The sequence below is a fragment of the Schistocerca piceifrons genome, chromosome 8, assembly GCF_021461385.2.
Source record: "Schistocerca piceifrons isolate TAMUIC-IGC-003096 chromosome 8, iqSchPice1.1, whole genome shotgun sequence".
Taxonomy (NCBI): Eukaryota; Metazoa; Arthropoda; class Insecta; order Orthoptera; family Acrididae; genus Schistocerca; species Schistocerca piceifrons.
The window spans coordinates 487,431,222-487,455,752 of NC_060145.1; the positions used below are offsets into that span (position 1 = coordinate 487,431,222).

Consider the following 24,531-nt stretch of genomic DNA (forward strand, 5'->3'; position numbering starts at 1 on the left):
GACTAAAAAAGTTAATTTTGGATTTACAACCAAAAGCACATTATGTGCACTGCACTGTTCACAGTTTAGACTTGGCAGTTTTAGACAGTCTCCGCCATCTTACATCTATGAGGGATATTATGGCTTTAGCCAAGAATTTAATAAACACCTGTAAGGGAATCCAACAAAAGGATGGGACTATTCAGAAGCATACGCTGTGAGAGAGCCAACGACCAAGCTGGCCTACAACTCCTTTGCCCGACTCAATGGACTATGTGAGCTTCAAGTATCTTGACAATGTTGAAAAACTTTGAAGAACTTCTAGAGTTTTTTGAAACATTTTCTGCAGAGGACAAAATAGAGGCATGTTACAAATGAGCAAGCTACCTTGAGTCAATGTTACAATTCAAGACTTATTTCTTTTTACATCTTCCTCAGAATCGAAGTATGAAAACAACAAAGCCAGCTCACCGCACACTTTTAAAACCCCAAAGGAATACTACAAAACTATTTACATTGACATTTGTGAAATGGTGTAATCTTGCATTACTGAGTGGTTTGCTTCAACTGGACTCACACATGTCATTGAAGTTGAACAAGAGTGCTTGCTTTTAGTAAACAGAGGTGAAACAAATTTGGAAAAATCAACTGAGTTTTTCAAAAATGACCTAGACATTGAAAGACTGCACTTACACTTGAATATGTTAGCCGATATCACTAATAAAAAACAACTGGTCTTAAAAAACATGCATGGTATAAGAAAATGTTACACAAGAGCCTGCAGTTGTAGAAGTGTTATGTGAAGTATTGAAGTGCATTAAGCATCTCCAAGTAGTTCCAATCATGACAGCAACAGAAAAACAGTCATTTAGCGCCCTTAGACATCTGATGTCATATCTCCGATCAACAATGGAACAGAAGTGATTGGACAACTTGGCTGTTCTTCGTGCCCATCAAGATGTTTTGGGTGAATTGGATATCTGACCAGTCATCAACCACTTCATATTCAATAATACAGCCAGACAGTTGACATTTGCAACTTTCTAAAGACACTCTAGCCATAATAATGGCATTAGAGCAATATTAAAAATCTTTATAAAATAGAGAATAAAATACGTAATGTTACATCTTCAGTTTTGAAATATTAGTACTAGTTTATTACTGTATTATTATATTACATAGTACTGTATTATTATATTACATAGTACTGTATTAGTTTTTTTCAAATACTTAAATATTTTTAGGGTGTAAGACCCAATTAAAACCCGCTAATTATGTACTTTTTGACCGAAAGTATTAGCCCCATGAACCATGGACCTTGCCATTGGTGGGTAGGCTTGCGTGCCTCAGCGATACAGATGGCCGTACCATAGGTGCAACCACAACGGAGGGGTATCTGTTGAGAGGCCAGACAAATGTGTGGTTCCTGAAGAGGGGCAGCAGCCTTTCCAGTAGTTGCAGGGGCAACAGTCTGGATGATTGACTGATCTGGCCTTGCAACACTAACCAAAACGGCCTTGCTGTGCTGGTACTGCGAACGGCTGAAAGCAAGGGGAAACTACAGCCGTAATTTTTCCCGAGGGCATGCAGCTTTACTGTATGGTTAAATGATGATGGCGTCCTCTTGGGTAAAATATTCAGGAGGTAAAATAGTCCCCCATTCGGATCTCCGGGTGGGGACTACTCAGGAGGACGTCGTTATCAGGAGAAAGAAAACTGGCGTTCTACAGATCGGAGCGTGGAATGTCAGATCCCTTAATCGGGCAGGTAGGTTAGAAAATTTAAAAAGGGAAATGGATAGGTTGAAATTAGATATAGTGGGAATTAGTGAAGTTCGGTGGCAGGAGGAACAAGACTTTTGGTCAGGTGACTACAGGGTTATAAACACAAAATCAAATAGAGGTAATGCAGGAGTAGGTTTAATAATGAATAGGAAAATAGGAATGCGGGTAAGCTACTACAAACAGCATAGTGAACGCATTATTGTGGTCAAGATAGACACGAAGCCCATGCCTACTACAGTAGTACAAGTTTATATGCCAACTAGCTCTGCAGATGATGAAGAAATTGATGAAATGTATGATGAGATAAAAGAAATTATTCAGGTAGTCAAGGGAGACGAAAATTTAATAGTCATGGGCGACTGGAATTCGAGAGTAGGAAAAGGGAGAGAAGGAAACATAGTGGGTAAATATGGATTGGGGGAGAGAAATGAAAGAGGAAGCCGTCTGGTAGAATTTTGCACAGAGCATAACTTAATTATAGCTAACACTTGGTTCAAGAATCATAAAAGAAGGTTGTATACGTGGAAGAATCCTGGAGATACTAGAAGGTATCAGATAGATTATATAATGGTAAGACAGAGATTTAGGAACCAGGTTTTAAATTGTAGGACATTTCCAGGGGCAGATGTGGACTCTGACCACAATCTATTGGTTATGAACTGTAGATTAAAACTGAAGAAACTGCAAAAAGGTGGGAATTTAAGGAGATGGGACCTGGATAAACTGAAAGAACCAGAGGTTGTACAGAGTTTCAGGGAGAGCATAAGGGAAAAATTGACAGGAATGGGGGAAAGAAATACAGTAGAAGAAGAATGGGTAGCTCTGAGGGATGAAGTAGTGAAGGCAGCAGAGGATCAAGTAGGTAAAAAGACAAGGGCTAGCAGAAATCCTTGGGTAACAGAAGAAATATTGAATTTAATTGATGAAAGGAGAAAATATAAAAACACAGTAAATGAAGCAGGCAAAAAGGAATACAAATGTCTCAAAAATGAGATCGATAGGAAGTGCAAAATGGCTAAGCAGGGATGGCTAGAGGACAAATGTAAGGATGTAGAGGCTTATCTCACTAGGGGTAAGATAGATACTGCCTACAGGAAAATTAAAGAGATCTTTGGAGAAAAGAGAGCCACTTGTATGAATATCAAGAGCTCAGATGGAAACCCAGTTCTAAGCAAAGAAGGGAAAGCAGAAAGATGGAAGGAGTATATAGAGGGTCTATACAAGGACGATGTACTTCAGGGCAATATTATGGAAATGGAAGAGGATGTAGAAGAAGATGAAATGGGAGATACGATACTGCGTGAAGAGTTTGGAGTTTGACAGAGCACTGAAAGACCTGAGTCGAAACAAGGCCCCCGGAGTAGACAACATGCCATTGGAACTACTGACAGCCTTGGGAGAGCCAGTCCTGACAAAACTCTACCATCTGGTGAGCAAGATGTATGAGACAGGCGAAATACCCTCAGACTTCAAGAAGAATATAATAATTCTAATCCCAAAGAAAGCAGGTGTTGACAGATGTGAAAATTACCGAACTATCAGTTTAATAAGTCACAGCTGCAAAATACTAACGCGAATTCTTTACAGACGAATGGAAAAACTGGTAGAAGCCGACCTCGGCGAAGATCACTTTGGACTCCGCAGAAATGTTGGAACACATGAGGCAATACTGACCCTACGACTTATCTTAGAAAATAGATTAAGGAAAGGCAAACCTACATTTCTAGCATTTGTAGACTTAGAGAAAGCTTTTGACAATGTTGACTGGAATACTCTCTTTCAAATTCTGAAGGTGGCAGGGGTAAAATACAGGGAGCGAAAGGCTATTTACAATTTGTACAGAAACCAGATGGCAGTTATAAGAGTCGAGGGGGATGAAAGGGAAGCAGCAGTTGGGAAGGGAGTGAGACAGGGTTGTAGCCTGTCCCCGATGTTATTCAATCTGTATATTGAGCAAGCAGTAAAGGAAACAAAAGAAAAATTCGGAGCGGGTATTAAAGTCCAGGGAGAAGAAATAAAAACTTTGAGGTTCGCCGATGACATTGTAATTCTGTCAGAGACAGCAAAGGACTTGGAAGAGCAGTTGAACGGAATGGACAGTGTCTTGAAAGGAGGATATAAGATGAACATCAACAAAAGCAAAACGAGGATAATGGAATGTAGTCTAATTAAGTCGGGTGATGCTGAGTCTCAGGACTGAAGACAACAACAACAACAACATTAGGCATACTGTATTAACTTTATTAACTGTATTAAAGAATTAACTTTGTGATATTGTTTTTATTTAATTAACCCTGAGCCTTATTCAAAGTAAGCTTAAATTAGCTATTTCACTTATTAATCAAAGTGCTATTACTGTGTGACAGGAATATTTTATGTTTTATTCTTTTAATGGCAGTTTAGGATTTATTTAAATAGAATTTCAGTATCTTCAGAGCTATATATTCACTGCTCTGTAAGAGTCTATAAGCATGATTATTACGGTAAATTAAATTAGCTTTTTACGAAAATACCATGTGTATTTATGTTTTGTTCCTTTCTTCAAAGCCAAAAAATGTGTCAGGATTGTAGAGTTTCCCGGAGTGTCAAGTTATCGAGAGTTCAGTTTTTGGGGTTCTAATGTTGATCATATGACTCTAAAATGCTTAAAAAACTTTAAAACTCACTATTTTTCATCTAAAATTTAGAAAATTTCCCGGGGCAAGACCCCCAGTATGGGCTTCCCCAATATTTTTTATAAGTCAGTGCCCCTGCACACTGCCCCATACAGATTCTTCATTTCACAATGGATATTTACTGGAGTTTGTGCTTTGGCAGACAGGAAAAGATTAACAGCTGCTGGACACATTTGGTATTACATTGTCATAGTTCGTATTTCCACATTTACTGCACGCACATTGGAAAGATGGAAATGGCACACTAATCTCTTTCCTACATGCTGCTGCTTATATACCCACATCAGAGTCATGCTACATTGAATATATGCTGCAGCAGCAACGCCCTCAGACAGAAACTTTTTGCTTGCTCCTAATATTTTCAAACATGTATCTACACTATCAGTCCTCTGTAGCTTGGGGTCTATTGCCTAGCAGTGATGCCTCTGGATCGTGGGGTCCCTGGTTCGACTCCCAGCCAAGTTGGGGGTTTTCTCTGCCCAGGGACTGGGTGTTTGTGTTGTCCTCATCATTTCATCATAATAATCATTCGTGCAAGTGGACACATAGGACTGTGGAAAGATTGGGACTTTGTATAGGCACCGATGACCAAGCAGTTGAGCGCCCCACAAACCGACCATCATCATGTTTCGTCCTTTAATATCTTTTCCTGGCTTATTCAAACCATTATTATTTGTTTGGAACAACAAGAAATATATTTCATGTGATATAGATTCAAGTTATTTGCAATATTTGTTATTGGTGTTAAAAAGGATAAAGGTGACAGACTGCAAATAAAAACTTGGGTGTGATGTCAGCATGGTGCCAATATTTTACTGTGACTTACTGACTTGGTACTTTCAACACTGACAATACTCTATGTATGTGAAAAGTTACAAAATGGGATATAAGTTACATAAAAATTAACGAATCGAAATAACACATTAGTAATAAAATACAGGGGCATTCATAATGTAATTCATAACTACCTCTAGGATTTCAAAATATGACTATACTAAAACTACTGGACATAAAAAAAGTGCACTGACCACCTCTCAAAGTTTCACTTCATAATATGTTTCATAGTGTAGCTGCAAAGTGCGCCACAAAGATGTGTACCTGATCGATGTGGCCAGAAAAAGCAGAATGACCCGCGGCTCCAGCATCAGCCTCCACACAGTTTGCCTTTTTGCCCTCTCACTGTCAGCATTCACAGCTGCTGTGTTCCCTTCACTGACAACCTATCTGTCAGGCTCCCGTAATGTCAGCATTTTGAAATGTGGTATCAAATGCAATGTAAGTGTATTTTGTGTCCTCAAGTTAACTGAATGTGAGTCAATTGTGGCAGTTCAGTGATGATATCACACCAAGTATCAGTAAAAGTTTCAATGCGCAAAACAATCCACAGGTGATACAACACATTCTGTGAGAGTGGTTGCTGGTGTGGTACTAAGAAAATAGGTCTGTTGGTGCTATCAGCAGAGATGCTGGGGTGCCTTCTAGGATTACTTCTGAGAAGCCCAAAGAAACTGATGAGGGGCAAGCAGAGAACTAGAGATACTGCAGTCAACTGTCTGACACATTCTCAATCTGGAAGAGTTGCAAAAGAGGATAGTTAATGCAGTCTCCAATATTGACGGTGGTTCGGGATGTGTATGGCGAGAGTCTGACTATCATATTGACATTTAACAAATCACAAAAGGTGCCATTATTGAGCACTTGTAATAAGCCTTAAAAACTTTTATGGATTATTCTGTGATATTTTGCTGTATTGAGTGCATTATAGTTTTCACACTATCATCTTCTGAAAGTCCAGTGGTACTTATGAGTAACCTTGTACTCAAAAAGGATATGTGTACAAGTGTTCAAAAAACATATAAAGAGCTACTGATATAATTCTACAACATGGCTGTTAGAGCCATCTTGCAAATTATGCTAGCTTCTCCTTCCTCCCTCATTTGAGAAGAGATGGGAGGAGTTGCAAAAATTCAGTTGCCATTTTACATTCCTTGTGTTATCATTCAGAATGGAGGGCCGGTCTCCACTAAAACCTCAAGCTTGCCCTCTACTATGAGCCTTCCTCAGTGTTACAGAAAATATGGCAGCTCATGGTCTGCAACTTTAAACACTGACATGAACAGTGGTATCCTGAAAAGCTGATGGCAATACATACCTGTGTGCCTGATGGACGCAGCAAGACAGAGCAGAATGACCCGTGGCTCCAGCATTACGCGCCATGCACCCTTCTTCTTTGCCCGCTCCCCGTCAGCATTAACAGCTACCGTATTCTCTTCGCCAATTGCCTGCCTTTCAGGTTCCCGCAGTGTCAGACCAGTCAGTATTGCAATGATGATGCCAACTATTCCAGCACCATAGTAACACACACGCCATCCCTAAGGGAAAAACACGTTCATTCTTACCTCTCCTATAAAATTGTGTAATTTGTTATAGTAGGATTATTATGCGAAAGGAAAATTCCATCGAGAAAACTAATAAATTGTGGAACAGGACTGCTAGCAGTTCACACTTTCAGGAGACAATACATTTTGCACTGCCAGTAGATACATACAGGATGTACAGAAACATGTCTCAGAAACCTTAAGGATTTATTCTTGACACCAAAACATTACAAAAAATTCATATGAATGGGGTCTGAAAATCCTGCTTTGGAGAGGTACATTAGGAATTCCCTGTAGTGACCTCTGGTTGTCTATTTACCTCATATTTGAATTTTTACTCACTTTCTTGTTTACAGTTGGTCATGGCATTTGTTATGTTTTGTCTGATTGTTGTTTGTTTTGTTTTAAAATAAGCTCCATTACAATGATGTATTCAGTGTTTGAAATGATGGTTATGCTGTACATATATGGTCGAGCAGACAGCAATGCAGACACAGTATGCCAGCTTTATGCTGAAAGTTACCCTGGGAGGCAGTTGCATTGTGCAGGAACCTTTGTACAAATGCACCACCACTTGCAAGATGCAGGCTCATTTGAAGAGAGAGTTGCATATGGTGGGAGACTAGCAGATCACACAATGTGTAAATACTTGAGATTGAAGAATAGGTTCATTGTACTGTTGATGAATCTATGAATCTCCATCAAGTAGTACAAGGAGACTTGTGAGAAAGGAAGGCATTAATCACATGATGATCACAAACATTTTGTATGAAAATCTTTTGTACATGTATCACCTCTAACAACTGCAAGGATTACTGTATTTACTTGAATCTAAGCCGCACTTTTTTTCCAGTTTTTGTAATCCAAAAAACTGCCTGCGGCTTAGAATTGAGTGCAAAGTAAGCGGAAGTTCTGAAAAATGTTGGTAGGTGCCGCCACAACTAACTTCTGTCATCGAATATATGTAGCGCTACGCGGGTATGCTTCGCAGGCACAAAGACAAATACTAGCACCAAAACCTCTGCGTCAGTAAATAAATTAAAAAAAAAGGTGGAAGACGAACTTTTTTTTCTCCGCCCCGAGTTTCGACCACTGCATTTTCATACATTATCCAACGAAGTAAATACAAATTCCGTATTGTTCCTCTTCGAACGTAGCAGCATTTCAATGTACTATGAAAATCTGACTGGCAAGACTGTTTGGGATATTTGTCAATATGGCCAGCTCTGCTTTCTGAATTTTTTCCTAACTGTGAGAAGAAATGGTTGCTAATAGGAATCACATGCAGTATTCTCTTCACCATAAGAATAATACGAATATAAACATTTTGCCATGTATTCTTTCATGTTTGCTGCTATCTCATTTAAATCCTGCCTGCCTAGTAAACTACGAAACTAGAGTGAGACAACAGCAGACACGGAAAAATATACATACCATGTCATGTTTATATTCGTATTATTCTTATGCCTAATAGTGATAGAGTCAGAACTGAAGCACGGCAATTGACTAGATTTTTTAAATCTAAGATGACTCTAATTTCTGTGCATAATGTAATGTACTAAAGAGGCGTCTGCAAAGATTTTCAAACAGAAAAAATTTTCGCTAAATTCTCGTTCAGAACATCTTCTATCATACGCAGTCTATTATTTGGTTCTTGTTGATCATTATCATTGTTTCGCTAATGAGACGATTCCTCTCGATTCCCCTCTCTCTCTCTCTCTCTCTCTCTCTCTCTCTCTCTCTCTCTCTCTCTCTCTCTCTCTCTCTCTCTCTCTCTCTCTCTTTTTTTTTTTTTTTTTTTTTTTTTTTTTTTTTTTTTTTTTTTTTTTAAAAAAAAAGCGGCGGTGCACAAAAGCAAGCCATGCCGCGAGCGGCGACAGGCTGTAAACCCTCATTTTCAGAATGCGACAAACAATGCATGACACAGTACAGTAATGCATTCTCAGCTTTGTGTGACGGAAACACCTATAACAAAGAGAATTGCAGTTGTCAGATCAAAGAAAAATAAGCAATCAATTCAAACCAGACAAAGCACGTGGAAAAGGAAGGGTACCCGTATAAATACGGACGGAGCGCCTGACGCATAACAACGGCTACCTAGTAAAGCTTAACTGCTAAGCTTACGACTCGAACCAAACTACTACAGCGGTATCGTCATTCATTCAACCTAAATTGTGTCTCATATTACAATGGACCAACTTTGTTTCGATTTGGAAGTGCGGCCTAAAACTTTTCTCTCCCCTTGAATTTCGAGTCTCAGATTTCAGGTGCGGCTTAGATTCGGGAAAATTTTTTTTCCTCGATTTCGAGCCTCATTTTTCAGGTGCGGCTTAGATTCGAGTGCGGCTTAAATTCGAGTAAATACGGTAAATGAGGCATACTTTCAGCCAAGAATCACTTTCTGTCAACAGATGTTAGAGCACTGTGCTGCTTCTCTGCACTTCTTAGCATGTACCTTGTTCTTGACAAGGCTGGCTTTCCACATGATGGGATCTTCGGATATCATAAGAATCACATCTGGGCATGTGTCAAGGCAGACATTACCTGAGGTTCAGCCTCAACATGTTCAGTAGAATGATTCATAACCATCAGCCCCTATTTATTTCTGCAACATCTTAGTAGACAAATATATCTGGAGTTTTTCAGACATGAGACACTGTACGATGTATCTGTAGATGTCCTTCAGTGAATGTGGTACTCCACCTCACTTTACACAGATGTTCATCAGTATCTCAATAACTGGTTTCTTAACAGGTGGATCAGTCAGTGGGGATCAGTTGTGTGAACCAATATGGAAAAATGAGTGTGTTTTTCCCTATGTAAGGCAAAGCATGGAATGCAGGCTCTCCAAATTCACAGAAGCATGATCTGGTCATTCACAGAAGCACGATCTGGTCACTTCAAGCAATTTCAGTAAAAGTAAATGCATTTGGTAAATGTATCATTTACATAAATTCTTTCATACATGTAAATGCATTTGATAAGGATATCATTTTTAAGCTGTGAATAATAAATCCTTTCATACCTTCCTAAGAAAGGATTTTTGGACCAATGTTTGCAAGAAATTTTTGTAATATTTTAATATCAAGAATAAATCCCCAAGTTTCAGACATATGTTTTTGTACTCTTTGTAAAAAAGTAAAAGTCATTCTCTACCTAGCTTTCAGAATTAATAGCTCCTCCTCAATAAGGAGAGAGAGGTACAATGACATAGATTTAAATTATGGCTGTCAACATTTTTGGAACTGTTAATATGTGATGTCATGTGATGTTTTTTTGAACAAGTAGTACCTAGACTTAGGGATGCACCTTGAAATCCTGCTTAGCTCTACGTAGCAGAGGTTTGTGGGTGTGGTTTCCTTGAAGTAGCTCTTGTGGGCATCCTGACAGCTCTGGTGTTTCAGCCTAAGGTTGTCCCACAATTTTCACATTCCACTGGATACATCAAAAGGGAATGAACAAAGTTGCTGAAATTTCATTATCGAATCCCTGTCTCTGTATATCTCTATTATGCTTTGATGCTTCTTTAATCAATGTTTAGTATTATTGTTGTGACACTGTTTTAGACAGTTTTTTTGTTTGTGCTATTGGCTGTTCTATCCGATGCCGGAATAAGTTTGCAAATGTCGTTACCAGAGTGCATTAGCATAAGGTAACATAAGAATCACTACCTAGCAATAGAGAAAAAAGTGTGCGATATGTATGCATTGTGCAGAATACATCCCATTAGCTTACTTTCCTCACTCGCTGACTGCGGGTAATGTGCATTATTATCAAGTTTCTTTTTGCTAGTGTATCTTGCATGAGTTTAATGAGTTTTACATTTGTTTGAACAACAGCAGCATACCAGGAGCTTGAAAACAACATAATATGAATTAAGTCTGCAATTTATCAGGTGAAATTTAGGAACATTTCGTTAGGATGAAAGCAAAGGAACTTAGTGCACCTGGATTTAATGTAAACAGGAATCACAAACAAAAACAGTGTAAATCCAAGTGAGGGTATACACACAATTCTAACAGAGATATGTGCAAAGCAGCTGAATGCTTGTGTGTCCTGTATCACTTAAAATTGATATTTTTGTAATGCACAAGTGTAAATGAGAGAAATATGGTATGTAAATTTCCATGTCAGTTGCTCAGGTTGCTCATGTTATCCAATCACAGCACAAGATTAGTGTCATCATGGAAACATCACTATTCTGTCACACAAACTCACAAACACCGCAGTTTGAGTGCACAAAACATTAAACATCTGAAGTTTAGATGTGAAAATACCAGAAACTATAAGCATGCAATGAAGATAACATACATTGCATTAAAGATCTCTCCAAAACATTGTAAGGTAACGGGGGATAATATGGAGCTCTTCCAAGTAGTTCATAATTTAAATTTAAAGCACAGCAGCAGAAATAATGTTGGGCTGGTGTACTTCAATCAAAATGTTTCATAGTAGAATTAAGTCATAAAGATATTTAGAACAACTGTAAAGTAAGACATTATTTTATTAATGATATGAATATAATAGAGGGAAACATTCCACATGGGAAAAATATATCTAAAAACAAAGATGATGTGACTTACCAAATGAAAGTGCTGGCAGGTTGATAGACACGCAAACAAACACAAACATACACACAAAATTCAAGCTTTTGCAACCAACGGTTGCTTCATGTGGAAAGAGGGAAGGAGAGGGAAAGACGAAAGGATGTGGGTTTTAAGGGAGATGGTAAGGAGTCATTCCAATCCTGGGAGCAGAAAGACTTACATTTGGGGGAAAAAAGGACAGGTATACACTCGCACACACACACATATCCATCCACACATACACAGTCACAAGCAATGTGTGTGTGTGCGAGTGTATACCTGTCCTTTTTTCCCCCTAAGGTAAGTCTTTCCGCTCCCGGGATTGGAGTGACTCCTTACCCTCTCCCTTAAAACCCACATCCTTTTGTCTTTCCCTCTCCTTCTCTTTTTCCAGATGAAGCAACCATTGGTTGCAAAAGCTTGTATTTTGTGTGTATGTTTGTGTGTCTATCAACCTGCCAGCGCTTTCGTTTGGTAAGTCACATCATCTTTGTTTTCATTATTTTATTATGAAGACACCATTCAGTTTCAATCTTTGTAGTGCCAGACAAGTATTTGTATGTCTCTAATTTCATGCAAAGTTGGCATTAAATGAAGAGAGAGGGTGAACCTGTGCCAAAACATGTTGTTATTCCTAATTATGTAAATCTGATAGCATGTCAGAAATTAGTTCTGATTTTAATTTTCTGTGCTTAAGAATAAAATTATGTATTAAATGCAGAGTGAAAATAGTGTAATGCAAAATGGACATGAAAATACTTCTTTTGTGTTTTGATGAGTGTCATAGTTCCGTTGCATAGTGTTTTGTTTTTTAATTGCAACAAATTATAAAATTATGTGGTGATAAATGTGTGTAAAATTATATAATGTATTTAAGTTCAAGCATTTAAATCCTATAAAAATTGTACACGAATTGTGGCCATGTTTAGGAATTATTTTGATTAATGCAGTGTGATGTTACCTGACTCAGGACTGGTGATATGAGTAGGAAAATCAGGTCTTTGGTCGTTGTCTGTTGTGGTGGTAAGATCGGAGTGGCAAAGTGCCACGAGTGTAAGCATGGATGCCAGTGTATGTGAATAAACTGTGAAGGAACAATGTGAAAGTGTATAGGTGTGAGACAATAAACCATGTGTATGAATTGCACTGATTATTATTTATCCAGATTGGATTTGTTTGTGAACTTTAACATGCATGGCCACAAAGTTAAAAGTGGTGTTTTTTAAAAATATGTTTCAATCTGAACTTGTATAGTGTATCTCATTTTGCACAAGGTTGTTCACTGCTGTTCAAAGGCTAGCCAATATATGACTCAGTATTAGGGGTGCAAATGCAACCGTTCACTACCAACCCCCTTTGCAGATGGGCCACGTGAAAAATAGGTAGTGAATGAGCCCGAGTACAGATTTTATCTTGGAGTTAGCTTTTGATGTTATTCAGTAGTTGATTATGAAATGGAAAGAAAACATGTAAATATTTGGCTGGAGTGTGATATTGTCCCCTCCCCCCTGCTTGCTGAAATCTAAATCTTGATTGTAGTGACGGACGGATCTGTAATTTAGCACGAGGTCTAGGTTAGTTCCAATCAATAAATCTCACAGCCTTCCCCAGTACGGAAACAACGAGCCATGCCTGATTTTGTCTGTCAATAGTACTAAAAATTTTGGCTCCTGAAGATAGGTACTTCAAGAATTTTCTCTCATTATATATACATTATGATTATTTATAGTCTTCATCATAGCAGCTGACAAATATCCAAGCTACTGTAATCTTCCTTATGACCATTTGATATTGCCATCTTTAACAATTAGGCCTTTTGGTCTGAGCCAACTCAGAATTCCCTATTAGGTTATATGCATTACAACTTCAGTTATCATATTATTAGACATATGTCAGACATAGTCTTTCTAATTCAGTCTATGTTTTTGAGCTACAGTTGTAATGTGCTCTACATTTAGCTATTGTTAATGTCAGTATTTCTTTTATGGTCCAATAATGAATGTCCTTGAATATCCAGTTACAAAAGAGATGAACCTCATCTCCAATGTTTTGATTTGTTGTAACTGATTTGATGTTAGGTTCAACATTCGCTACTATATAGCAGCAAAGATGAGGTTATTACTTTGTAAAGTTTAATCGATATTTCTTTCTGTTATGTTTTAAGGTATGTTGTACTGTCCACAGGAATGTCTGAATCTGATCAGTGTTGGCTCTACATCATCTGATTTGAAAAATTCAGAATTGCATCCTAGATATTTCAACTCTCTTACTCATTCAATTATTCATCCATATATATAATAATTTTGGTTCCTATCGGATTCACTCCTTGACATGTCATCATTTTTTTGTTTTATCTGAGTGTTCTCAATCTACATTTAATGGCAATTTGAGTTGACTTATGTACTGCTATTATCAGCCAGTATTATTGTCCTGTGATAATAATGTATAGCAAATTTGTGCCTAAAAATGATGCAATTAAAGTGGAAGTGGAAAATGATCCAACAATGTGACATGTCAAAACCTACCCTGAAACTTTTCACACAGGATGAATACACCAAAAGAAATGCAGTGCCAAAATTTTATCTGCTAAGATGCACTGCAAGTATTTAAAAAAAGATGTTGAACATTGCCAAATTCACAGCTCGCCAAGTGGCTGTCAAAGTATACATCCTTGCCATAGCAGAAGCAGACAGCACATGAACAACATGGCAGCTATACATCCTTGATTGACAGCATGGTCAACCAGTGTTGCCAAAGCAGCTTTTTTTTAGCGCTAATTGGGGCTTCTTTGTAGTACCATTTACCTGACAAATGACTGATTTAGCTGGGGTCTGGAAGTATGGCTTTCATTCTTGGATACAGGAAAGTATTAAAATCCATTTGATTAATGGAAAATTATTTGTACTGAATCAAGATTTCAATAAATGCTTTAATATTCCACCAACAAAGCAAACTGAAGCTGTGTTGGTGTGTGTTCCAAGCTCATCAGCATGCACATGTGCAAGATAACTACAAAATATAAACAGTTGAGAGCATTACTGGAAATGCTGTTGCAGCATAGCTGACATCAGTAAAGTGTTAAAACTTCACAAAAGTAAAGGAAGCTGTTCTAAAGAAAACTAGCTTTGATTTACACAGGATGAATTAGAAATCATAAGTTTTACAGTTGCAATAGATAATATTACAGTGTAGGAAATAATGTAATATTACAGTACAGATATTGTGAAGTTTGCCCTGTAAATAAATAGCACACACATTATTTTCATTGTGAGAAAAAGAAAGTTATGTGAAAGAAACTCACGTGAAGCTGTTTATTTAAACATATTTTTACATCAAAGTATCCTCATTTGTTTTTAGAAAAAATGGACTGATTTTTTATACATATACCACAGAAATAAATTTTTTTCAAAAATAAAACTGCACAATAATATTCTTTGTTTTATTTCAGCTTTTTTCAGGCTTCTTTTTATAGACACATTTAGCTTACTTCATTTTGGAAAGTTGGCTACAGTGTGGTAAACAGATAACCCGGCATAACATGATCATAGTTTGTAAAGCTGATTCAAGTTCCATTGGATAGCTTCATTGACAACTGTTTGCAGTTACTACTCACCTCAGTTCACAACCTCTGCGATATTGCTATGTGCAAACAATGGAGATAAAACTGAATTTCTTTTCTTTGTGTTTTCTTTGTATATCCTTACCAGTAGCATGTCTTTGAGCAGCTTCCAGAGTTCCATAGTAATGTGATATCAAATTAATATTTTCTGCTATGCAAAGAGAAAATATGCAATCAAAATCACCCACTTCTGATGACCTTCATGCCTCTTATTTATTATTAATGGTTAATTTCTTGAACATTCGTTCAAATGATGTTGACATTTAATTAGAAATTGCGGTAACATTAGAAGAAACAGGAAATAACTCTGACAATTCCCTGAATTGTGGTTCAGATGATGATTGTTGTGCTGATTAAAGTGCAGAGCAGTAATGTGGCACCTGTACCTTCCAAGTCTAAATGTAATATAAAGAGCAATAGATTTCAGTGGTAAAGAGTAGGCTTTAATTTTTTTGTTAAAGGAACGAGGGAGAAAATGCTTCAAGTTAAGCTGCATGCAAAGCTTGTTTTGTTTTGTACTCTGAACGTGAATTGTATAAATAGAAGAAAGATTTACACACAACAAAATACATGATAACCTGAAACTCATAAAAGTTTGAAAGAAAAACTATGCCAAAGGTATAGAACTGCTTGTGAGAGTCAATGCACTGCTACCTGTACTGAGGGAAATGTACAAGACTGGGCCCTCTGAATTACAAGTGAGATGAGCATTACATGAATAGGGGATGTCATTAATAGGTAGTGCTATCTTGTGCAAGAACTGTGTGCAAACTGCATTTCATTATTTTGAGAAAAAAAAGAGGGAGAGAGAGAGAGAGAGAGAGAGAGAGAGAGAGAGAGAGAGAGAGAGAGAGAGAGAGAGAGAGAGATATGCGTGTGTGGTCGATGAGTGCTATGACACATTTGTACACAACAATGGCAGTGATAAGTATCAGTGGATTCCTATTTCTGTAGCTTTATATCTGTCTTCAGGAGGGAAATAGGGACCAAAATTTTAAAAAAGGACTGTTTAGTTGTAAAAATCTTGTAATCAACGTAGCAGACTTTGGAAAAATGGGTGAGAATTATTTTCTATATTGCATCTGAAATGTCCTCTGACCAGTTGCACAAAGTTATTCATAGCTTTTGTTGCATGCTTAGCATGGCCATAATGACACTTATGACTTTAAGAGAATAATGGTAAGACTGTTAATACAGATCAGATTCCATCCAGAATTAATAACGTGCTTAAGCCCAGTGATAAAGAAATACTTTGACAGTGTAAAGTATTTTTCAGCAAATTGTCAGCCAGTATAATTTCTGAACCTCTTTGTCATTTCATGTTTATCAGCAGAACAGTAGTGTTGAACTTCAGTCATCTGTACACTGTCAGTTTGCACCATCAGACTAAACCCAAACTCCATCTGAACAGGTGCTTGAGGCCCTACGGAACTGATGTTTTATGAATTTTATCAAGTATGCCTGTTACTCAGCACAGTATGCAGAACAACGGCCATGTCCATTTCTTTCTCCATCCTAATTCTGTATAGATAGAACTAATAATTACTATGAAGTGCCTGGATGCATTAATTTTTATTTTATCAGGTGGGCCTTGTTTAAGGAAAATGTTTGTTTTCATCATCCAATAGGCACTTAACATTTTTGTGAGTAGTATGGGGAATAAATAAGGAACTGTTTCATTATTAGTACAATACACATTATTAAAAAATTACCATTAAAATTATGCTACAGGAATTATCATAAACTTTTCATGTCAATAAATTAAAGTCTCAATCAATGGAAGCAGTCATACACTGCCTTGATTCTGTTTTCTCTGCTAGTCACTTGTGTAACAATTACATCTGCAACAATTCATCTATCAATATGAGCTGCAACTTATTCAAAAAATTAATGATTGGAGACATTTTAGATACGACTTAAGTGCTTAAAATTCACGTGTTTGCCCTTTGGACTTCATGGGAGTGACTGTAAATGAGAAATGCATTTATGGTCGCTCCCATCAGCCATCGTGCTAAGTGGAAACTTTGTTTGCTCGTGTAGTATGTTGTCTTGTCTGTGTTTGCTTACTGCAGATCCGAACACTAGGCAGGAAGGGTTGCACACACAGCTGTTATAAATGGTTCTTTGTGTGCCAAAACTGGCTAAATTTAACATTAAAAAAAATACTTCAGTGTACCTTAGCATCCAAAATTTTGATGCTGCATTTCTTTCTGTGTATTTTTCCTGTGTAAAAAATTTCAGATTAGGTTTCAACAAGTGGGATTGGACCATTCCCTTGTCTCTATTGCATGACTCTAGACTTGTGCCAGGTGTCAAACCATGGAGAAAGTTCTTCAAACATGTATTAGTAGATGGCACATGGTCTCTGTGCTAAGCTGTGCTTCCCTCAGGAGCTCCAAAATTTTAAAAAATGAGAAATGGTTTTTCATCACTACAGTTTTACTAGTCGAAAATCTAATGCTATATTGAATTATCACAAATAAAACATAATGGCTCAGTGACTTATATGAAGGTGTTTATTTAAACATATTTTTATGTCAGAGTATCCTCATTTGTTTTTAGAAACAATGGGCTGATATTTTATACATATACTGTATATATACATACTGTTTATAATGCTTCAGTATTGATGGCTCTTAGTATAAAATTTTTTTTCTGCTATTTTGTCAAAAACTGTCATTTTAGACCATACTGTGTATAAAATACAAGTTGCTTCTTGCAAAGAAAGAAACAGCAGTTAGCCACTGTTAATAATGTTATTTATTTGTAACACCATAACCGGTTTTGAACTGGCAGGATCATCTTCATACGGCTGTTGACGTTAACATTTTTTGTTGGAAAAAATAAATGTAATGTAGATGTAAACAGCCATCTGAATATGAACCTGTAGCCTTATTAATGATGGCTGGTTACAGTTTACTTCTTTGCTAGGTTTTTGGATAGAAATCAATTATGTACAAGCAGAGATACATAGGTTTTTCAGTCTCCTGACAAATTCCAAATTGGCACTTAGTATGGTCCCTATTTCCCTCTTCCATTATTTCAGTATCCCTTTATTTTGCACCTACACAATGGATTTTTGGTTTGAAGGTAGCTATATTATGTATTATTATACGTCTATACAGGGGCGATGTTCTTGAGGACAACATTATGGAAATGGAAGAGGATGTAGATGAAGATGAAATGGGAGATACGATACTGCATGAAGAGTTCGACAGAGCACTGAAAGACCTGAGTCAAAACAAGGCCCTGGTAGTAGACAACATTCCATTAGAACTAATGATAGCCTTGGGAGAGCCAGTCCTGACAAAACTCTACCATCTGGTGAGCAAGATGTATGAGACAGACGAAATTCCCTCAGACTTGAATATAATAATTCCAATCCCAAAGATAGCAGGTGTTGACAGATGTGAAAATTACCGAACTATCAGTTTAATAAGTCACAGCTGCAAAATACTAACGCGAATTCTTTACAGATGAATAGAAAAACTGGTAGAAGCCGACCTCGGGGAAGATCAGTTTGGATTCCGTAGAAATGTTGGAACACGTGAGGCAATACTGACCCTACGACTTTTTTTAGAAGCTAGGTTAAGAAAAGGCAAACCTACATTTCTAGCATTTGTAGACTTGGAGAAAGCTTTTGACAATGTTGACTGGAATACTCTCTTTCAAATTCTGAAGGTGGCAGGGATAAAATACAGGAAGCGAAAGGCTATTTACAATATGTAAAGAAAGCAGATGGCAGTTATAAGAGTCGAGGGACATGAAAGGGGAGCAGTGGTTGGGAAGGGAGTGAGACAGGGTTGTAGCCTCTCCCTGACGCTATTCAACCTGTATATTGAGCAAGCAGTAAAGGAAACAAAAGAAAAGTTCGGAGTAGGTATTAAAATCCATGGAGAAGAAATAAAAACTTTGATGTTCGCAGATGACATTGTAATTCTGTCAGAGACAGCAAAGGACTTGGAAGAGCAGTTGAACAGAATGGACAGTGTCTTGAAAGGAGGGTATAAGATGAACATCAGCAAAAGCAAAATGAGGATAATGGAATGTAGTTGAATTAAGTCAGGTAATGCCGAGGGAATTAGATTAGGAAATGAGACACTTAAAGTAGTAAATGAGTTTTGCTATTTGGGGAGCAAAATAACTGATGATGGTCACAGTAGAGAGGATATAAAATGTAGACTGGCAATGGCAAGGAAAGCGTTTCTGAAGAAGAGAAATTTGTTAACATCGAGTATTGATTTAAGTGTCAGGAAGTCGTTTCTGAAAGTATTTGTATGGAGTGTAGCCATGTATGGAAGTGAAACATGGATGATAAATAGTTTAGACAAGAATAGAATAGAAGGTTTCGGAATGTGGTGCTACAGAAGAATGCTGAAGATTAGATGGGTAGATCACATAACCAATGAGGAGGTATTGAATAGAATTGGGGAGAAGAGAAGTTTGTGGCACAACTTGACTAGAAGAAGGGATCGGTTGGTAGGACATGTTCTGAGGCATCAAGGGATCACCAATTTAGTACTGGAGGGCAGCGTGGAGGGTAAAAATCGTAGAGGGAGACCAAGAGATGAATACACTAAACAGATCCAGAAGGATGTAGGCTGCAGTAGGTACTGGGAGATGAAGGAGCTTGCACAGGATAGAGTAGCATGGAGAGCTGCATTAAACTAGTCTCAGGACTGAAGACCACAACAACAACAACAACAACAACATTACATGTTTGTAGCAGTAAACAAAAATACAGCGATTTTCCCAGATTCTTTGTAGAAAAATCAAGTAAACTGTTTTAGCAGACTGTTTCAGCAAGCTGAAGTATGGAAATGGCAAATTATGCTAGTCAGGTAATATACAGGACCGAAAGAAAATAAGCTATGTACAAAACAAGGCATAAACACAATGTAGTAATTATCTTTTGCTGATGAGAACTGTTGACTCCCAAAGAAATAATAATTCCAAGGTGTATACAGTGAAAGCTAACCCCAGATTTATAATGAAATTAACTGAATACTGACAGCATCTGAGAAAAAAAAAGAGGATAATTTACAAACTAGCCATCAAAGCAAGATTGTTGTAGCAGAATGGAAATATGTACAGGAAAGATTGAAAGAACAGTTTATTTTTAAGAAAAATTTTCATATAGAGGAAAAGACTATGTCATTTTACTGCTGGCAGTTTTGTATATCATTTGAGGTGAATGCCTATAATAGGATTTATGTTCACATGATCTAGAATAACATGACACATTCTTCACAAATTTTTTATCATTAAATATACTTTACAAAGTTTTACTTGGTCAATGAGCAACTAAACTATACTGCAAAAACTATAGGCACTGTTTCCTATCTCATGCAAACCATAATGCATGTCACACTACAAAAGGTACATCTTTTGTTTGGTTAGAATACTATTAGGGGAAAAATGCAGATACAACTCAAACAGTCATGTGAGTCATGCATTTGTGATATGTGCTTGCTTTTTATGTGTGTGTGTGTGTGTGTGTGTGTGTGTGTGTGTGTGTGTGGATGGGTGGGTGGGTGGGTGCCTCTTATATTGGCTCATAGCTTCAATAGCCTTTTTGTGCTCGGGCCCACAGCTACATTAAATTTCTGTTCCTAACCTGTTTTGGTTCTTGGTGCATTGGACACAATGGATGCTGATTGTGAACAAAGAGTGAGCATTAAGCCTACATTAAGCTTGGGGAAACCCCTAGTGAAATGTGGGCAATGATGAAGCAAGTATATGCAAGTGAGGCACTTTCAGGAAGTCATGTTTTCAGGCCCAAAAGGTTTTGTGATGGCAGAGTTTCAGTGTAAGATGATCCCCAGCTGGTCGCCCATCTGCAGCACATACTGATGCAAATGTGGAGTGTGTAAGGCAGTTACTGCAAGAAGACCAACATGTTGAAATCCTTCGAGAGTTAAGACAATATTGTTCATATTCTTTGATGGTAAAGAATTAGTTCAACATGAGTATATTCCTCCACATCAAACAGTGAATCAAACTCTTTACATCAAAAACTTGACACATTTGTGACAAACAATTTGACGTTGCTGCGCTGATTTGTGGCATTATCAGGACAGCTTCTTACTGCATGACAATGTGAGACTTCATACTACTTTATCTGTTACTGAGTATCTGGCCAGGCATTCTGTTATTGCCAGCCCACATCTGCTGTATTTTCCTAACCCCCACTTTGTGATTTTTTCTCATTTCAGCAAGCGAAAAGTAACTGAAAGGAAAGTCTCACCAAGATATTGCAGATATCCAATGGGCTGTGACAAATTAGCTTCCAAGCTATGAAGTTGGAAGTTTCTCTGCTTGCTTACAAGACCTTCAGGAATGTTGGCAACTGTGTATAGATAGCCAAGGGGACTACTTCGTTAGGAGCTATGATCATTATTTTCTAACTTTAATTTTCTATTTTTTTTAAAAATCTGTACTGGAACTTCTCTGATGAAGGGAGCATACTACTTTAATTTAGTGTGTTGCATGTGTTGGATTGGAGACAAACATGTGGGTTGCATTTTTTTCATTCTAGATATAGAACTTTACATTTGTGATTGTCTGATATCACACTTTTCAGTGTTAGTATGCGATGACATTACATGTTGATCTTTTACACAGTGCTGTGTGAAGTACAAAATGCTGACAAATTGAAGTATTAATGTAATTTTTGAGTGCTATAAGTTGTTAATTCACAAGGGAGTAAAATTAGCTAATCATATGTTCATTTGAATTAAAAAAAAAGCCTCAGGCAGGAATATATCTTTTTTCATGACAAACCTTCAACCTTGCTTTTTTTTCTGTACCTTCAAGATTGCACAGGGGGCACTTGCGCTATGCTACTGGCTTAGTGCTTCCACTTTATTATATGCTGAGTGATGAATGTACACTGAGATAAACCATTTGTGTTCATCCCCAGATTTATTTTCAATAATAACAAAAAAAGGAAATTGTATTCAGTGATCTCATACTTTGCTCTTAGTCTGCCTAAAGAACACTTATATGTGGCAATAGCCTATAAGAATTAGGTACAGTTTTTACACAACAGAAACGTGATATGGAACTGTGTTCTTATATGTCTGCACAACTAAAAATTCTGACAAAATACTTTGCTTCGTGAGATATTGCACTATTACAAAAAAAGCCTAAAATTATTTGTGTGTAGTTATCAATGCATTTGACAGTTTTTTATGAAAATGGGAATTCAGCCATTAAATTTGAGAGAGAGCAGCCAAGAGGAGAGAAGGTTTATGTTTTCTACAAACAGTAAAATCAGTTCCAGTAAAAAAATATTGTCTCCAGTGTTCATCAGTACACCTGATTCTTCCATTTCTCACACCACTCTTTCCAACTGTGAGGATCCTATATCCTCTCACAAGAGAATGCTGTTATATTTTGTGACTTTTTTGTAAGCTTACTGATTAGCATAACTGCAGAATATGTGTTATATTACTGCAGCTACAACTGATTTAGCCATGTTCAACTTTTAAGAATAACATTTGCCCACTCACAATGCTTTCTGATGTAGTGATTGTTTCTTTGTGTACACACTTGACATAGCACTGTGATAGCAGAGGGATTAGTAGAGTTTGTCAATTGCCCTCACTAATGTGTGCAGTCTAATTATGTGTGCCATGTATGGCTGGAGTTTAAGGTTTCAGTGCAAAGTGATTAATGTAATGTTGTGGCATGCAGGATGTTGCTAAAATTGAGTGTAGTTAAATTGGTTTTTAAATGAGTAATAACTTCGATAATAAATCATACCGTGTGTGATCCACCATTAACTGTTATCAAATGAGCCATTTGTTGTCCCAATTCCACAAAGTTACCAGCAAAACTAAATACATCATTAGATCACTGAGTTGAGGAGGAGAGACACAGCACTGACTAATGTAGCATCATTCAGTGGGGCTCTTATACACTCATTCATCCACACTTCACTTACCAAGTCCCATGCATTCAGTTTCGGCACATATCGTCCCACAGGAAATGCAATACCATAACCACCATAAATGCCCCAGTTGAAAATGGACATCACAAGACCTCTCTTGTCCTCTGGAAAGATGTCTGACAATATTCCAGTGGCCATGGGGTTACAAGCTGATTCCCTATAAAGAAATCATGTCCCATGAAGTTTATTTTCATTTATGCTTGACATACCCAAAATACAGAGACAGAATGTGAGTGAAAGTAGGATATATAATATGACTTACCCAGCAGCCATAACCATTCGTAAAATCACCAGTTGCCAGAATTCCTTCACAGCTCCCGTCAAGACAATTGCAATACTGAATATTAAAGTGCATATGGCAAGGCAGCGTACCCTAAAGTATTAGAAATGAAGGTAAATAAAATATTAGAAATAAAGAAAAGCTGAAAATGTTTTCATAAATTACCCAAAAATTGCACTATGAGACAATTAAAATGTGAACAACAGTCAATATATTTTTGAGACTATTGAAAGATTGTTCATTCATTCATTGTGTTTTGTAAATTCATCATAATGTAGAAGTTTCATGTATATGGAACAAGTCACAGTATGCATTAACAGTAAGAAACCGTAATTAGAAACTAAATCTGTACGGTTTATTAAAATACACTATTTGTACTTCAGTACATTTAACATACTAAAATTAGCAGGAAAACTGGTACTTTAAATAAGCAACTACTTCTTCAGTTATATTAAATATTTATCATTTATATGTATTTTAAGCTTAATACTCATCACATTGATATTTACAAAAGAAAACACTTATATAACAACAGATGAATGAATATTATTACTTGTTATGTGAATAAAGGTAACACACACACACACACACACACACACACACACACACACACACACACACACACACACACACACACAGAGAGAGAGAGAGAGAGAGAGACAGACACACACAAAAACTGGTTGGCTGTTGACTGTCAAGAGGCTGATAGGGAGACTGGATTATCGAGAGAGAACTGGTAGTTGTTTGGACTGGGCGAAATGCATATGAAGAATTGGAATGTGATATTGCAGGAAGTAAACTTCAACTAAAATTGACTTTTGAATATTAAATGTTATCAGCATATGTATAGATGTGATAAAATAACAGAACTATGGAAATGAAAATTATTTTCACGATATTCCAGAATTTTTCCCATTGTTTTCTTTTTTTTTCACTATTACTAACAAATAAAAAAATATATTGTTGACTAAATTCTCTGTTGATGTTATCTTATACTTTATTAATTTTTTAGAAACCTACTACTTACTAAATAAATTTACTGAATGTTGTTGTCAACATGCATATGTCAAAATCTGGAACCTATTTCCCAGCAATCTGCTGTGACAAACTATTTACTAATTTTATCATTTTCGTAAAGAAACTGGTAACTGAAGAAAATAAAATATACAGAAACATGGGAGTATTCTGGGTAGTTTGTGAGGTGTGTTAGTTACTGGTTATATTTGCATGTGTTATAATGGGTAAATTTTGGGCAGTTTTCGAAAGTAATTTTGGC

At 37.0% G+C, this 24,531-nt stretch overlaps 1 protein-coding gene across 2 annotated transcripts in view; it reads right to left on the reverse strand.

Moving 5' to 3' along the window:
• The window catches only part of LOC124711210 (D-xylose transporter), a 356,560-nt gene that overhangs the window by 11,997 nt on the left and 320,032 nt on the right, over window positions 1–24,531 (reverse strand). For both annotated transcript variants that reach the window (XM_047241156.1, XM_047241155.1), the window contains exons 4-6: window positions 23,238–23,348; window positions 22,970–23,132; window positions 6,591–6,810 (exon numbers count right to left, since the gene is read on the reverse strand). In XM_047241156.1, the coding sequence (XP_047097112.1) occupies window positions 6,591–6,810; window positions 22,970–23,132; window positions 23,238–23,348 (494 nt within the window). The remainder of the gene's footprint in view (window positions 1–6,590; window positions 6,811–22,969; window positions 23,133–23,237; window positions 23,349–24,531) is intronic.